General features: G+C 41.1%; 7 protein-coding genes across 7 annotated transcripts; 2 read left to right on the top strand and 5 right to left on the bottom strand.

The window, feature by feature from the left end:
* Positions 1–1,221: 1,221 nt before the first annotated feature.
* Positions 1,222–2,754, bottom strand: VCUG_02102 (uncharacterized protein; the record flags this gene model as incomplete). Its single annotated transcript, XM_008076924.1, has 1 exon — positions 1,222–2,754. The coding sequence occupies one exon, from the start codon at positions 2,752–2,754 to the stop codon at positions 1,222–1,224; it is 1,533 nt and encodes a 510-aa protein (XP_008075115.1).
* A 114-nt stretch (positions 2,755–2,868) lies between these two features.
* On the bottom strand, positions 2,869–4,047 carry VCUG_02103 (uncharacterized protein; the record flags this gene model as incomplete). Its single annotated transcript, XM_008076925.1, has 1 exon — positions 2,869–4,047. One exon carries the CDS (start codon positions 4,045–4,047, stop codon positions 2,869–2,871), a length of 1,179 nt encoding a protein of 392 aa, XP_008075116.1.
* A 543-nt stretch (positions 4,048–4,590) lies between these two features.
* On the bottom strand, positions 4,591–6,703 carry VCUG_02104 (uncharacterized protein). Its single transcript, XM_008076926.1, has one exon. The coding sequence runs from the start codon at positions 6,549–6,551 to the stop codon at positions 4,941–4,943; it is 1,611 nt and encodes a 536-aa protein (XP_008075117.1). The 5' UTR covers positions 6,552–6,703; the 3' UTR covers positions 4,591–4,940.
* A 411-nt stretch (positions 6,704–7,114) lies between these two features.
* Positions 7,115–8,452, top strand: VCUG_02105 (uncharacterized protein; the record flags this gene model as incomplete). Its single annotated transcript, XM_008076927.1, has 1 exon — positions 7,115–8,452. One exon carries the CDS (start codon positions 7,115–7,117, stop codon positions 7,526–7,528), a length of 414 nt encoding a protein of 137 aa, XP_008075118.1. The 3' UTR covers positions 7,529–8,452.
* A 624-nt stretch (positions 8,453–9,076) lies between these two features.
* VCUG_02850 (uncharacterized protein) lies at positions 9,077–9,421 on the top strand (the record flags this gene model as incomplete). The annotated part of the gene is made up of 1 exon (XM_008076929.1): positions 9,077–9,421. The coding sequence occupies one exon, from the start codon at positions 9,077–9,079 to the stop codon at positions 9,419–9,421; it is 345 nt and encodes a 114-aa protein (XP_008075120.1).
* VCUG_02106 (uncharacterized protein) lies at positions 9,406–16,275 on the bottom strand (the record flags this gene model as incomplete). The annotated part of the gene is made up of 1 exon (XM_008076928.1): positions 9,406–16,275. The coding sequence occupies one exon, from the start codon at positions 16,273–16,275 to the stop codon at positions 9,406–9,408; it is 6,870 nt and encodes a 2,289-aa protein (XP_008075119.1).
* Positions 16,276–17,282: 1,007 nt separating this feature from the next.
* VCUG_02107 (uncharacterized protein) lies at positions 17,283–17,789 on the bottom strand (the record flags this gene model as incomplete). The annotated part of the gene is made up of 1 exon (XM_008076905.1): positions 17,283–17,789. A coding segment is annotated over one exon (507 nt), but the record flags the coding sequence as incomplete, so codon positions are not given.

A 17,789-nucleotide genomic window follows, 5' to 3' on the forward strand; every position in this document is an offset into this window, starting at 1 on the left:
ATTAGCGGTCCTCAGATCGCAGAGAACTTCAGTGTAACAGCCCGCACTCGCGCAGCAAGCGATGAATAGATGCAGTGCAGCAAAGACCCTGTATGCAAGACGTAACTTGCACGGGACTCACATCCCAGATACGCTTGAATAGCGCTGTCCATGATATAAAGAGGAAACGAAAGAGATAATGTTCTAAAGTAAGAGCGCTATATGATAACCTGCTAAGAGATAATAAATGTGGTAAATAACAACAAACTTCTAGCTTGCAGGATATATATCTAACGAGAGCTGCTGTAAAGAAGCGAGAAAAGTATCGGTACGCGTACTAAATATTTGAAAGAGAAGACACTAAGATGTTCATAAAGTTACAAATTGCGGTTGATGAAGAAATGTTTCGTGAGAAAAGTGTGTTGAGAGAAACAAAAGCTGTAAACACAAGAAATCATCGTATTCCGTTTACAAACTGCTAGGTACTCAGATACAACTTATTAAACAGATTGGTAGCGCGTAACATTATCACAGTTGTATATCAGCGTATAGTATGGGTCCTTTGTCACTGAATTGATTTATTTCGCTAGAGCTACATATCACCAAGAATTTACGGAAGAAATGTGTTTTTCATTTTTTTATTAAAAGTAAATCCGTTTATCCCCTCACACCACAACACTTAAAAAGTGCACTTTTCAGCCCGCTAGGACTGAACATGCTCCTCTGGTTCTTGGTTTATGAAGGAAACTGGTTTGCTTCTTGCACAATGCCTTCGCCACAATATAAAGGTATGTTACAGCCGATGCTGTACCCTTACCATGCAAGCCTGACTTGCGTGTCAACTCCTTCTGGAGCACTTGAATAACTTCTCTTCTTGGAGACTGGATTTAAATCCGTGTTGTTTTCAGCTTTCATTGTTAATTATTATTTTTAATCACAGTTGATCATTCATTGAACACATCGCATCACTACACAGCAGCACGGAGTGATTGTACGATTCTCTCGTAATCCTAATTAAAAAGTACTCAAGTACGTGTATACGGTGTAGGCAGTATAAACATATGCAACTGTCAGTGCCACTTATTAGATGACAGCATGAAGCCATACATTGTTAGAATATAAGATCTAAATTCCTACAAGACAAACAGCTACAATATTGCAAAGAATAGGAATATTAAACTTGATTAAACGGTAGTGACACAGTCAAATGATATAAATAAAATCCAATAAGCACCAAAAGTTTTATTTGATAACCATAAGAGTCGCAGCGTTGATGATCACCGATTGACTGATCGAAACAAGCGCAAGACGTTCAAGCGATGTAAAATTAATGTAAAGTGCAAGGCTTTGTATAAAACAATGGATTTCGGATGTAGTCCTCGATGTTTTATATTCGTTAATTTGATCATCACTGCACTCAATGAATAGTTCCTGTAATCGTATCTTATCTCTCTGTGCTTGCGAATTGATCTTGATCGGTTCTGAATACCGTATTTTGAGTACTTCGAGAGATGGTATCGATAATAAAATGCTGTTAAAATCATATATTAACTGTGCATCAATCACCAAAACTTTCAGACTTATATTCGGTCGAGCAACAATCAACGGATTGATTACGTGTTCAGGCATCAGATTTCTATCCATCGTATCCAGGTCAGTAATATTCAGTAGCTTGAGATTCATCGGCAGGTTATGAAGAAATTCGTTGGTGATGGTTTTGGGGCATATTCGAAGAATTTTGAGATTTGACAACTTTCCAAGTGATTTACAATTATCAGCATCGATAGCAACAGACGTGAACTTTAGCTTCGAAACAGTATTCATCACTTTTTCGCTCAACACTGCTTTGAGAATAAGATTAACCATGATATTCAACATCCCAAGGAGGAATACGACCGGTTCTTTGTCCTTGATTGCTGAATATCTAAGTTCAAAATTCGGATCATTTTTGTAATTCTCGGTCGATACGATGTTCATCAACGATTCTTTGTGGTGTTCATTAGGTAATCCACACATATCCTTCGAATATTTACTTTTGAATTCCAGGTGCTTTACTCCTTCAAGACCAGCCAGAATGGTTGTGATCACATCCATGCTGTGAAAGATATCAATAAGAGAAATGTGATTGACTCGTTTCAGGCCAACAAACACAATGTTGCCTTTCTCAGTTGCAGAAAATTGTATGCATAAGCTATCAAGCTCATCAACATTTTGTGCATTGATCACAACTCTACACTTACGAATTACCAGTTTTCTGCAAGCTTTGTTTAGGACTATCTCTACGTTCTCATCCGTAAGTACATGGTCTAATTCAATTTCTTCGTATTTATTCGGTAGTTCTACTCTTTCTGCAAACCGAAAACAACTTAACGTTATTTTTGATAGATTATGTATTGAATGGATTATAAGCGCTACTTCCATTCGCATTCCCTTATTAAAACACTGTTCAATCGCAATAAACGGTTTCAGATTAAACATGCCAGTTGACTGTAATATTCCCAAATTCTTGTTATCACCATTAAATATAACACATGATCCTGCAGACACGTTTACATCAACAAATACTACAGTATCTATGGTTGCATCGATTGTTACTGTACTATTAATGTCAGCTGTTATTAACATCAGTGATTTTTGTTCTTTTTTCACTTTGTATTCAAAGCATGAGTTTCTCGGCATTATACTTGGCCTCAGATCACACTCCATAACACATGGCAATACAATCTTAACTGCGGTATTATATATTTTAACATGCTCACATTTTTCGTTAATCATCAGTTTTACGCCTTGATTAGCACTACAGTTAATGATTCTAATGTGTTCTATACGATCAGGAAACACTACATTTTCACGGATCTCCAATGATTGAAATCCAAATTTCACAACATTTTAAAAAATGTTATTAAATGCATCATCCGGTATATTTTCTGTGATCAACACTGCAACTTTAAGGCGTTCTGGTATTGATTGTATAAAAGTGAGTGAACAACGAATGCATACTACAGTTACTGGAGCTTTTATGTTATTAAGACATGAAAGATCAACATTAGTGTGGATACTGTTAAATTCCAAAGTTAAGCTATCCACATTTGTTCCTGTGAGAAATTTGCTGGTTGTAACTGCCTCTAGAGTACGCTTAAGTGTGTCATTTTCGAAATCTCCATGTGATTTCAAGCCGTATATACTTACAGTATATGGCGAATCACTACTACTAACATTAAATTCACTATCTAAAATTTCCTTGTTATTCAGCAACCATTTGTATCCCGTGTATAACGTATCGAACAAGAACGCTAATGTAAACTTGTGTGAATCAATGGTTCGATAATGGTAACACCGAACTTTCGATTTTCCATATATTTCTGCCCAATTTTTATCTTTATCCTCCAAGGCAAGTATAACATATGACTTGATCGATTTTCTAAGTTGTGTCGCAATGTCGCTTGATCCGAATATATATTTGGAGAGAAGCATAGTTGACTCGTTATACTGGCCGTTATTAGGATCGTGATTGTAGTTTTTCATTTCCTGGAGCAGCTCGGGATTATTCAACAAATGCATGCACGCTGCACACGCAATTGCTCCTCTCCCGTATTCATCAAAGAATGATAAACTCTTCACGAGTGCACAAATTTCATCTGTATCAAAGATAGGAACATCTCCATTATATTTATCTCTTTGTGACAATTTCATGATTTTTTGATACGATAAAATGGATATTGGTACATTAATAACTTTAAAATCGATGTCTGGGTTCTTTTCAATCACATCACGGTATGTCCCATAGCTAATCCTCTTGATACCAGCAATGTGACTATGATAGGTACTATCATCGTAGTCAAAGCGTTTATTGACCATATTTCTCTCAGGGAAACGTGTGCGTCTGATCTCATGCGGTAATGGTTGCACCATTTTCTTTTTTTCATATGCATTCGGCAGGCCAGACATTCCTATATCTGCCGGGTTTTCAACGATCAAAAAATTTTGACCCGATGCATCATGTTCATTTTTGAAGACCAGGATGTATTTGAGACTTGCCTCAACATAGCCGTACAAATTAAACAACATGGATTGGAATCTGTCTCGTCCTTTTATGCTTTGAACATTAGTCTTATTAAGAAAAGAATTAATTAATTGTAATATTAAATTGAATTAAACTAAATTCACTTATTGCTCATTAATTTTAATGGTAACCCAATATTCTCAATTAATCAAATGGGCGAATAACAAGTTTTTGTGCTGTGCCGAATTGTAGAAGCAATATAAGCTATGATTGGCTCTATTTGATTGCACAACAAACAAATATAACACAGTAATTGATTACAATAGAATATTTGCAGTTGATACTCTGACTCTTTTATCAGATGAAGGTTAATCTATGCCATCGTGTTTGTAATGGAATGGTGATTGAATGAAACGGATTGTAGGACTGTTTTCTCATTATTAATTTTAAACACGGTTAATTATCACAAATATTGAAGAAGAGAAAATGTGTAAGCAAATTAGCTGATTTATTCGAATAAATTGTTCAACTAATAAAAGTTTTATGAAACAAAGAAAATTTACTTTAAAAGCTACTGACGAAAACTTTCGCTAACCACCAGTACAACAATCATAGTATCATTATTTCACTTGAGTATCGATTATAAAACTATGAACTATCTTTTCTGGTCATAAAAAAGCCTATCATAGCCTCTGGTTCATAGAGGAAACTAGTGTGCCATCATGCATAGTATTTTCGCATGTACATCGTCACAAAAATAATGATATGCGACAACCAGGCGTGAATGGCGGGTTAGAATGTGTATCTATTAACATTTCAGTCGTGTTGCCTGTTGAGCAGATTCAGTGTATCACATCATACGCAATTTAAAAATACTTTTTTCTAATGAATACATTACGAAACCACATATGTCAATAACATGAACTAAGTAAACAAAGAAAGTTTTCAGATTAAGAATTTAATATCTCCTGTCGTATCGCTGTTCATTATATGAGTCAGTCGTTAAGTTATTAGCCCTCCTTTGTCCGTTAACTTCTTCTCGTAACTGTTCGAGGCGATCATTGTAAGGTGCGTACGTAGCTCTGAACTCTTCTTCGGCCGTAGGGTATGTCTGTTGAACTGGCCTTGGCTGGAACTCTGGTTCTAGCACACCCGATTGCTCGTCATACTTTGGAAGTAAGTCTTTCCAGTTCGTAGTATCGGCGAACATTTGTTCAAAATCGTCTTCTGCTCTCTGTACTCTGGGCTTTACCGGCGCTGATGATCCTTGTTTAGTTGATGCGGTTGGCGAGTCACTGATGAACATGTTATTATATGCACCGACCATGGCTTTCATTGCTCCAATTGGTTTAGAGTGCACAATCTTAGATTGAGTCTGCGTAGGCGCCACTTGTGGTCGCACACTTCTGTTCGACTGAGAAGTCGCCGTTGCACCAGCTTGAACTGCACCAGCAGCTGTCTGCTGCATGTGCTCAATGTCTTTATTAAGATTTACTAGTCTAACTCCAGTGTTATTAGTATAATTGACGAATTCACCTATGTTTTTGACCAACGAAGCCATAGTGTGCATCACTTTAGTGCCCCTGTTCGGGCCAATACTGTCTGATGCTCGCTTGACTGCTCTCATGAATGCATCACTATCAATTTCGTCCCTCAAGTTAGCAACTTCTTCCTCATTCTTCTGTTTTGTATATTTCATTGCTGCCGTAAGCTTCTCGTTACATGATGCATTTGTCCGGAGTGCCTCCAGCGTCGATTTGTCTGCCGCAATATTGACATCATTAAACGATTTAAGCATTTTGTTCACGATTTCTACATTCTTCAAACTGTCACAGAGTATCGTTGAACCAAGTTTAGCGTTTGTGATCATGCCACGTAATTCATTGTACTTAGGCTGATCAAAACCCAAAACTACATATTGTCTTACGATTTCATTAAGCAACTCAATGACTTTCGTTTCAAGATCTTGAATTAGTGTCATTTGCCGAATGTAAACACCTTGCTTACTTCTTGACTCCATGATATCGTACATTCTAAACATCTTTTGAAGATATACTTGTAAAGGATAGACGGCGTTGAACATGCTGATCTGACGTATCTTTTGTATTTGCACGAATAAGTACTCGTTGCGATCAAGATTCAAATATCCTTGTTCAATTAAAGCGATCATTTTGAGCTGCTGGTGCCTGAGAACGGAAAGCTCTTTCTCTGTCTCATCATCAAACTGCGGTGATGGCACAGACGTTGTATAGATCCGTCTCTGTGGTGGTTGGCCGAAAGCCATGCCAGGGACCTGACCTGGGTAGAATGTTCGATTTTGTTCTTCAGGCCTCTGCTCATCTCCCAAATAATACTCGTACAGCGATTGGTACGACGGATTTTGAACAAAAGTTTGCTGTGGAAATCTTTGCCCATAGTCATTTTGTTGCATTGTACCGTACGGTGCATTGCTGTGATACAATGTTCGCGGGTCATATGTCGCATGAGCGTATCCGGGGAATACGATCAGCGAAAGAAGCTGTAGTAATGCTATTGCTGTAAGATTGCCATTCTGATTTAACTTAATCATGAAATGCGCACGTTCGTTCGCTTTTATAGTTTTGGACTTGCTGTTTATGGCTGTTATATCAAATGGGAATGCTTTTTTCGAGATCTTACCAAGTTAGGAATGGTTACCATTGGTGATCGCGAGCGACACCACGCAGCTCATCGATATGTCGATGCACATCCTTCGTGTATGTGCTGTCCAACCTGATTTTGAATGATGCATTGTGTTCTCAAACTTTAGCAAGGAGTACGCCGCATACAATTTTTTGGTAGACATACGAAAATCGGCAATTACTTTATCGGGATACGATAGCATTCTGTGTGTGAGAAGGTTTCTACGTCAGTTCATGTGTAGCATGGCCCAATGCCGGCACGATCTACCGTGAGCAATGCTCTAAAAATCTTGTTCTACGAAAAACGCATTTAGTTACTGAATTGTGCTTCTGTCAGAGCATATATCGATCGTAACATTCATCGCTTTGGTGGATATGATCATTCTTATCAGCAGCAGTACTCCGCTTCATACGCATTTACCGTATTTTTTCTCCGTGCACCGATCAGCAACACGCAAATTTTTTCGATCCGATGAATCTGTCGCTAGATGCCCAACATCTAGGAAACAGCGCATGCCTAATTCGAATCCTTTGGTTCAAATTTTCATTTCTCACTCTTTCTTTTGCTTTGCTTCTCTTATCGGATAATACCCCCCCAAAAAAAGCAGTTACCATTTACGTATCAAATCAGCAGATAAACAACAGCACACCAAATGATGGCGCTGTGCAGTTCCTACTCAGTGTTACGTCTACACCAATAATTAAAAACTCCCTCTTCTCAAAGATTGTTCCATGTGCAAAAACAATCGTATTCAGTTTTACAATAAATTGGTACTCGTGCATGGTTTGCACGCCACGATGCTCGCTCTCAGTGCAGAACAAATCATATGTGTGCACAATTCGCATGTACATATCGACCGCTTCGTTTATGTATTCAACCACCTGAATAGTTGGTATTACAAGGTGTAGCTCATCTACGCTGTTGTACGAGGATTAGAAACGGTGAGCGATATGTTTGAAGTGTTGGTGTGTCTACAACACAGCCTAAGACACTTCGTTGCTCAAGGTGTTTTAATTGGCACGTAATTTGTTGTTTTGAAGGACGAGATACGGTGCTGTGAAGCGGTGTTCTGTAGACACATATTTTTATTGTTGCCATCAATGATTGCGTTTGTGAGCGCTACCGTGCCACCGATCTCAATATGCTAGGTGATACACCACTGTGTTCGCACACCAAAAGCATTGTGTTTGTGAATTGCCGTAACGGGTGATATGTTCCGGGAGCAACCAAGAGCATTTAAGGTAACGCGCCACAGCCGAATTCGCTATGCTACAGCACACTCATAGTGGAAATACACCAATCAGGTAAAAATTCTCTTAAAATCGTGATATGCTGTTCATGACACACGCAGCACTATAGTGCATGGCTCATCCACGCGGTGTAACCAAGAAATATCTTTCTTATTATCTGTGGCATACATTACATCGTGCTGTTCCGGTATTCCACGGTCTCTCCATCTTTTACACAGTTGATCTGTTTGCTGCACGCATCTTTATATCGATTTGATGGCGTGTTGCAGGTGGATTCTTGCATGCTTGTTAATGTTTGTCCATTCCGCTCGTCTCGCTTTAATCATTTTGTGATTATCGCATATCAAGTTGGTTACCCGTGTTACAGCTGGTGCAGTAGGCCCCCTCTGGCAAAGGGGATTTACCAACGGTTTACTCAAAATTTTGAGACCTAGGAAAGGTATTTAGGTAAGAAAACATACGCTGTGGTGGTAATGAAAGACTGTTGCAGACTCAGGCACCGGAACCATTTACGGGTTGTATGGCGGTGTGCCAGGCAAGCTAATAAAATTATCCAGCAGCAAATAATCTTTATTCTTTGCCTTTAAGAGGCCACGCAATGGCTGAGCAACGCTTCATTTAGCATCGGTGTCAGATACGTGCTTTTACGCTTTTTCACTGCACTGCATCCATTCTCTTCAAACGACATCGTTAGTTGGTAGCAATTTCTTTTACACGTTTCCCATCAAACAATCACCACTTACAACACCATTCCAAGCATTTACCCCACACTCATCCAGTGTTTCTGATCAATTCGCACAGAATGAACACCATGCACATTTTTTTCTAATTATGTTTATTTACCACCACGTATTGCATTCGTGCCGATCTTTCAACGTAATGCTGCCCGTATTAAAACATAAATGCGCTTTGAAATAAAAAATGTAAATCGTAGAATTGGTCATTTACCGTGTTACAACCACGCGTTCAAATGCATAATTGAGAAAAGAAGAGCACCGGTTACCGAGCTGTTACTCGTCCGCTCCATGATTTGAATGCGTTGCAAATCGTGCTTTGCACCAACCCTACGTTATAATAATTTAATAACACGTGCATTCTTAAAATACATCAACATTCACATGATCATGGTTTATTGTTCGTGTGCGCATCGCTGTAGCTGATCGCGTGGGAGTCTTTGCAAATAATGTACTCACCATTTGGTTGCAGTCTCATTACTAATAGCGTGTTAAATATTCGTACTATTCCCTACTATTCCTTACCATTCCTTACCATTCCTTACCATTCCCTACTATTCCGTACTATTCCCTATCACTCCCTACTATTCCTTACCATTCCTTATTATTCCCTACTATTCCCTACTATTCCCTACTATTCCCTACTATTCCCTACTATTCCCTACTATTCCCTATCACTCCCTACTATTCCCTATCACTCCCTACTATTCCCTATCACTCCCTACTATTCCCTACCAGTACCTCATACTTCACCATACATCACACCCCCCACTCACGCTCAAAAACATTCATAACTCCTCCACACATCCTCAAGAAACCGCTCAAACCCCTCATAACACGCAATCTCACCCTCCATACGTTCAACATCCTTAAAACAATTCACCTCATACCTGTGCAACTTTAACACATCATCTGTACTGTCCATAAAATACACCTCCTTATAATTCAGCACAAAGAGATTTGTGCCATTCTCTGTTAGATCAAGGGTAACGAAACTTTCCAATAGAAAGTTTGTGCATGCTGACAGCGCATCACACACCTTGTACGCGTTGCTGACAGGTACAAGCACATTCTGTGGGAGTAAAACGGATAGGAACGGATCGTTACACGCTTCACCATTCATGTACACCACTTCCTCAGCGTACATCTCGTACATCACATCATAATCACACGTTTTGTGCGCACCGCTGTTCAGCATGAAGTACCTTCCCACGATGCCTCGCCGTACACCCACACGCTGTATACGCATCGATTCATCCAGTCTAGCACAGTAACGCGTGTTGTCCTTCACGAAGTACAGGTTAAAACACAATTTTTTTGAGCTGAACGATCGACCCGCCATGTAATCGTCCAAGTTCTTAAGAATAGGATGCAAATTAATGAAATATGCATTGATATACCGCGAGCTAATCGTGTTGTTCTTCTTGCGGTAGTACATCAGCAGTTTTTCCAGGTCCTTAATTCTCATGCTGTTGTATGCCACATCATTTGGCAGTGAGAACGTGTAGAACCTACCCGGCATCACTTTAACCATGTAACGCATGCGCGGATTACTGGGCATTCCATCCCCTGTACTTATCCTATGGTCCAATGGTACGTGTCCATCTGTTTTATCATCTCTATCTACATTGTTCACCCCAATGCAGGTATTGCCATTGCCAACATTCTTAATATTGGTGTTATCACCGCAGTCACCACCCTTATGATAAACATCCTTCCTCGTATTATTTCTAACACTTTCTCGGTCATCATTCCTCCTGTTATTAGCAAATCGTTCCCTCATATTCTGCTTAGTCCCGAAATCATCCTTCTTAATCTCGTTCCTTATCCTAACCTTACACCCCCCCTTCCAGTAGAAATGTACGAATACCTTCCTGAAATCCTCCTTGTAATACTCATAACTCGTCATCCCCCCGTTCAAAAGATTAACAGCATAACATTTCTTGTTCTGGTGCAGTATGTTAACATCGCCACCGTACGTGTTAAAGCAGATGTAATCGTTCTTATCAAATGCTCCTATTATTGACATGCTGTTGATCGGTATATCATCTGATCGTGACCTGTCTGAGTGCAGAATTGCCTTTCCTTTTCTTCGTGGTAGAATGCACAGTTTGATTTTGTCTAGCAGCTCCATTCTGAGCGGTAAGACGAATGCAACAGTAAGCAAACTGTTTAGAGCATCAAGATGAACGGTCTTTCGTAGAAGAGTTGATAAGCGATCTAATGCCCTTCTGAATGCCGGAGAGTGCCCCTTCAGCAATGCGTGTGTTTGATTGCTGTTGACGGTGTTTTCCTTGTTTGCACGCTCACCATCAAACAATTTTATTCTTCTCTTCGTACCTTCGTCATTACCAACATCTCTACCATTGCATTTTTCACTACACTCCTTACCGCACTCCTCAGCGGTAATACGCAAATACTCCACACTATTTACAACAATGAACAACTCGCACATCTCATCCCTTGTTAAATCCTTCACTACCGTCATGAACTCATCCACAAACCTAAAATTGCTAAGATCAAAGAACCCCGTACACACCAACATGTTAAACAATTCAAATAACACCCTATCGTTACTTACAGCACAGCACTCATCTATCACCACGTATTGCTGACCGTTTATCACCCGTATTAAAGGACCTGTACCACCTGAACTGACACGTACTGTGCTTGTGGGCAGTTTGTTGCCCTTTGGCTGTGCGCTAGTACCGGTAGTGCTGGCAATGTTGAGCACGCTCTTCAAATCGATATTTCTTGCCGTGTTAATGGCAGTGCAGATATTGCCATGGCAGCTACTATTCGTGTTTTTACTACTACCGCTCATATCTTCACTCTTATGACAGTCCATGTCGCGTACCAGCACATAAGGATTGAAATAGCACTTGTACCCCTTCACAGCACCTCCACCAAAACAATACTCGACCATATCCTCGTCACATCCACACACATAATAAAAGCTTTCACCAACACCCTTTCCATAGCTTACAGCAAACCAAGACAATGCTTTTTCCTTAACACTCACACTCTCACCGTTCACCGTGTAGCTGTTCATGAAGAACCGTCTGCTGTAATGATTGATAAATTTGGTGATACGCTGGCTGTACGATGCTGAGTCTGTATCTGTTTCCACCTTCTTTAAAAAAATATCGTACTCACTCTTAAGATCGTACTCCACCATTAATTTGTGTACATCGTTTCTGTATTCTTGGTAATCTTTGGTTGCTTGTTGGATGAGAGCACTGTTCAGTTTTGGTATGCGTATTTTGAATGATTCCCTCGCACCCTTGAGAATGAGCTTGAGAATAGTTACCAGATTGGAGGAGCCATCACTTTTTGTGTTACTGGTATTGGTGTTACTGGTACTGTTATTGCTGGTATTGGTGTTACTGTTATTGCTATCACTACAACCATTTCCACTGCCCCTACTTCCACTATTACTATCCATAGCATCCCTGCTGTTCCTATCGATACACCGTTTCATACACCTTTCCACCATCTTCTTCATCATATCTCCAACCACACATTCCCCATAAACACCCCCAACATCCTCGCAGTTAAACTGCACCCTCCTATACATCATCCCCATAACACGCACACTCTCATAAGACCGCATCCTCTCCATAAAATCGGGATACTCATACGGCTCAAGATTCTGCGGTAACCGTGCAATGTACCCTGTCTTAGGAAAGTCTACACCCATTGAAAATAGGTACGCCAGTTTAAGCGCTTGTGGATCGGTGATACCGTGTACATCGGAGTATACGAGATGTGCATTGCTGATCTTACCGAGCTCGTCTTCTTTGGCGAATCTTGTGAAGAAATTTACCATGTCCTGTGCTACTATGTGTTCCTTGCTCAGGTATGATGATGACTGATAGTTCTGTGGAAAATGCTCTATCGGTGGTATTAGACGAGCATCCCAGCTTACGAAGTATAGATCACCATCTAGATCACTGCCCGAGCACATGTTAAATACCGGTCTTCGTCCCTTTTTGCTGAATACCAGTACGTTCTTGTAGTGCATCAGTTCTTTCTTGTACACGCACTGTACTTTTCTTATGTCGCCGGGGTGTAAGCACGGGTTCTTTGCCACTATTGCACCACCCACTACCACACCGTCATCCCTAAGCACACCACCACCGGTACTGGTATTTATATCATCAGCACTGCTATCAGCCGTACCAACACCACTACGGTCCACAACGCTTAATGCTCTCTCAAACAGTTCCTTCTTCCTCATCTCTTCAGCACCTATCTCATTACTCCTCATCCTCTTACTCCTGCCACCACTAACATCCCCATCATCCTCATATATCCTCAAAAACACCTCATTCTCTCCCAATACCCCCTCCTCGTCAATAACACCCATCAGAACAATCCCATTCTTAACAAAAATACGTCCCTTAGCACACATCTCCCTAAACAATCTGCCAAGCAAAGCACCGCTCATCCTATCAACCAGTGCTACACCACTAATCCTGCAATACTTGCCGATAAGTGAGTGATTTATTGCTCTGTACATATGCATTAAGTACTCGTTCTGTAGGCAGATAAAATTGTGTTTAGGTACGCCCAGTCCCTCCAGTATCATTATTATCTGTCTGTTGAGATAGCATTCTATTGATTGAGAGTAGCTCACCACTTCTAAGACGTTGTATGTGCTTTTGAACTTGCGCATGCTCTTGCGCAGCATCAGATCGTGCGGTATGTTTGCACGTACCAGCACCCCTTTATAGCCTGCAAACCGTATTTGAAATGCTGTCGGGGTGGAAGTAAGTTTAAGTTTCTTAGCCACCATGTCTGCCACCCTGTTACTTATTCTACCGATTCCATCTGTCCACACGTACTCATCATTCACATTGTTAGTGATAGCGTTGGTCGTATTGATGGTACTGCTATTGCTAGTACTGCTATTATTATTTTTATTACTACTAGTACTAACACTACCGCTATTACTAGTACTAACACTACCGCTATTACCATAACTAACACTACCGCTATTACCATAACTAACAATATCATCCTCCTCCACGTAATCAACAATCTCAAACATATTAAAGGTGCTGCTCAATCCTAGTCCTACCCGTATCATGTACTTCCCAATGTTGTCACAATTTATAACACCCATCCAATTCCTCACGTAATCACTGCCAATAAGCACGTTGTTCTTTCTATACGGTGAAATAAACCATGCAGAGTTAGCACGCAACTGCGAAGAAGACGTAGCTACGAAGTAGTACGGCCTATCAATCGTTATACCATTGCTCATTATCTCTCTGATGTATTCCATCGTACTTTCATCTTTCGTGTCTTTGAACGTAATACGTATCATGTTCGAGAAGTTCCTTAGTATGCGATTGGACAGGTTGTTCTTGGGGTACATGCACACGATTGCTAGGGGATGCACGTGCACGGTACGTATTGGCTGTGTATCAGGGTTGGTGAAATGGTCCGTGCTTGCTGTGTACGTGTTGAATGCGCTGTAGCGAGCCGTGAGCACCTCCTGTGCCATGCAGAACTCTCTTATGCATTTTATGCGCCACAAATTTATTTTATAGCTGTTTTTTATCCATGCATTGTTGTTCACCACGCTATCAACGGAATTAGCAATGTTACCGGTGTTGCTGTTAAGAGTGTCATCACTGCTCCCATTCTCATCATAGTACAAACGATTAGCTACGATACGTCCCTTAGATCCGTACAAACACCGTACGTAGTACTTGTCCTCATCGCTCAACCGACTAAGCACCTCCTCAACTGCACACCCCCTCTCAAACACAACCTGTCCTATACGCACACGCATGCTCACGCATCCTACCATCTCCAACACGTTCTCAAGAAAACAAACATTCTGCAGGTGGTTCCTTACCCACAGATCGTAGCGATGCTCTACAAAGGGAACATCGAGCAGAGTTGCCGTGCTCTCATCTACACATATCGTGGGATTGCCGCGCAGTACCAGCCATATGTTGATGTACTGGTTCGATCCTTCCTTTGTGAGGGAAAGGATGACCTGCTCTACTTTTTTGTATTTTATGTTGAATTTAAGGACTTTGTTGTGCAGAGTGTTCATCTTGAACGCACGTTTGAAGTAATCAGGGCATGCACGTGATCCGTTGTGGTTGGAACAATTTTTAGGATTTAGGTTCCTGGGATTGGAGGGGGTATCGCTGCCGTCAATTCTGCCGCGGTAATTTCTACTATCCCTGCTGCCGGTCGTACTATCTAACCTGCCTCGATCATCAGACTTATCTGGTGCATCAACCAGGTACTCAAGCACGAGCGATGTGTCGTAAAAATTTAGACTGCCCTCTCCCCGTATCACAAAACTATCCGCAAACACCTGCCTGTCAACAAAGTGTCCTACCCCCATACGGCTCACCTTAAGAAAGCCGTTCTTCTTACGCGGCACTACCACATCTGCACATGTGTGTGCTGCTGCACACACCTTAAACGCACCCATGCATGAATCCACCTTAAACACCACGCTCTCGTTCATCACATTGTACCGCATGTTCATGCGTGTAAGCTCATCTTTCTTATTTGCGGGCATAATCACGCACAGCGTGCTCGTATGCTCTGCTGCTGGTAATGCGTTGCTCTTGCCGTTAAAAAATACTTTCATCGCGTTATCTATGCGCATTGATGCATATTTATGCATTGTGGACACGTTTGATGGGGTGCATTTGGGCTGTTGAACACTTAGCGTGCGAATCTTCGCCTCGGCTGTAAGCAATGCGCGTAGGTGATTCTGCATGGCGGACGGTATGAGCACCAACGTGCTAGTGAGCACGGGCTGTACGCCAAGCACGCAGTACTTCGCAGCATGCGGTACGCGTAGCGAAATGCGCTTCATGCTTGCATCCACGTGATGCACATCGCCGTCTATGCACTGCACACCATGCATACTCAGGTACTTCAGGGCTGCGCTCTTCACAAACGCGTTTTCAACCAAAACGCACGAAAACCGCTTAAACATGAGTTCAAGCGCCTTCAGCTTGTTTGAGGTGTGTGCATGTGCTCGTATTGACCCGATACTTCGCTCGTCCAGATTTATATCGAGAGCACGGCCCCTGTCCATCAGCTCAGCAAGCACCATCTGCGTGTCATACACATCGTACCTGACATACTCATGCACGACCGAGTGCACGTCCGCATTGTCCTTCACCTGCCCAAGCACGGTGCTCATGGGCGTGCTGCTGCCCGATTCGTACAGCAGCAATTTGTTGTTGTTGAAGTAACTGAGGTAGAACGTGTTGTTGTTCACGAAGATTCCGCCGCGCTCATGCACACCAAGCATGTCATACACTCTTACAATCTCAAAGGGCGAGCACGTGAGGTAAAACGCGTTCGCATACGAATCGTTGATTACGATTGACGGGTCGTACACATCATAGTAGATGAACAGGTCGTACTTGCCCGACTCGTACATGCATCGCTTGCTGCTCGGGCACACTGTGCATGTGGTGCTTATGTTCAGCGTGTGGATGCTTTCCGGGTCATCTGTTATTATGAGCGCGTAAAGATGGCGCTTGAGCAGACGATCAAAATGGGTTAGCAGCTCGGAACGTACAGGAAAGTACAGGTACTTGTGGACGGGCTGCTTTGAGTTGGTATGGGATAAAAGTTTTGGTTGTGGCTCGTTCATTGATGGGGTTGAGCGGTTTTTCGGCAAAATAAAGAAAATGAGAAGGATAGAGTAGGGATGGAGCGGTAGAACATCAATGAAGTAGTATGGCACTAAAATGAAGTGAATAAACATCATTGAAGTGGTAAAACACCAGAAAGAGTTAAATTGTAATATAAACCACTATAGAAATACGAGTACCGACCATAATAGACCAGATAAGGAACATAAATCATAACCTTCGCTTAAAAACGGACAAAAATTTTCTAAATGATACGGTAGAGCAGAAAGGGCACGGAAATGGAATGAAATAAACAAAAATTAGAAAAAATAGAGAATAGTTGTGAAGAAGAGAGTAAAAATTCTACATGCAAAAATTGGAACGTTTATGGAGTAGGTATAAAATAATGATAGAGTAAAATGGTGAGAGCATATGTAGTGGGTTGAATCGATCATTACAACACTTATCTTTATTAAATTGAATATTGAATTATACTGTTTGGGAAAGGAATGATTGGTAAGAATTGATTTGTACTGAACGATGTAGTATGCTGGTAGAGTATGGAATAGTATATTTTAGTTGAATGAGTAGCGGAGTGGTGATATAAAATATTAAGGTAAGTGATATATAATAAGTTAATTACCATAAATGGTTATATAACACGGCTATACCATAAAGTGTTATGATACTGTAAAAAAATGTCTTTTCCTTAGCTCTTGCTTTGTTTCATAGTGTATTCATCACTTATCAATACCCTCTCAATCTTAAATGCAGATCTTTGTCTTTTTATAGAAAGACTAGCTGCGCTATCCCGTTTTTCAAAAACGGATGCATGAATGGATAGTATACCAAAATAGCGCTTTTGAATGTAACTAAAATATCAAGTCATTCCTTTCTACTAACTGTTGTATAGTTACAAAATCAATAAATCACTTTCATTCTAGTAGCTCATTGTACACAACATTTCTTGTGTATACTTTACCATTCTCATGCTTTCCTTGGTCTCCATTGTCAGCAACATACACCCTTAGACCGTTTGCATAGCCACTCTCGACAATGCGTACAACTGACCATGCACAAAGACTGGGCTGTGTAGATAAACACCTACCTTGCCAAATGACTGGCCCTGTGACTTGTGGATTGTCATCGCAAACGAAAGAAGAACCGGAAACTGTCTTCTCTTGAGTATGAACGGCAGCTGTGTCTCGCTCGGTGCCATGTCGATCCTTGGTATGACTGCCCTACTACCTCTCCTGGATCCGGTTACAATAGTAGCTATGATGAAGTTTGTGTGAAGTTCATCAACCACCAGGCGTGTGCCATTGAGCAGGCCATTGGCTGGATTAAGGTTGCGCAACAGCATTATCAACGCACCTCTTTTTAGAACTAACTTGTGCGGTGGCATTCCTGAAGGCTGCTGCTTGTTGAGAAACTCTAGCGGATAGTTCGCAACAACATCGTTGTCCTCTGTGACAATAGAGTCTGCACTCGTGTATGTTACTTCGTTGCCGATTATCAAGTCAAGGACCCTATC

This window comes from Vavraia culicis, assembly GCF_000192795.1.
Source record: "Vavraia culicis subsp. floridensis unplaced genomic scaffold supercont1.43, whole genome shotgun sequence".
NCBI classification, from domain to species: domain Eukaryota; kingdom Fungi; phylum Microsporidia; family Pleistophoridae; genus Vavraia; species Vavraia culicis.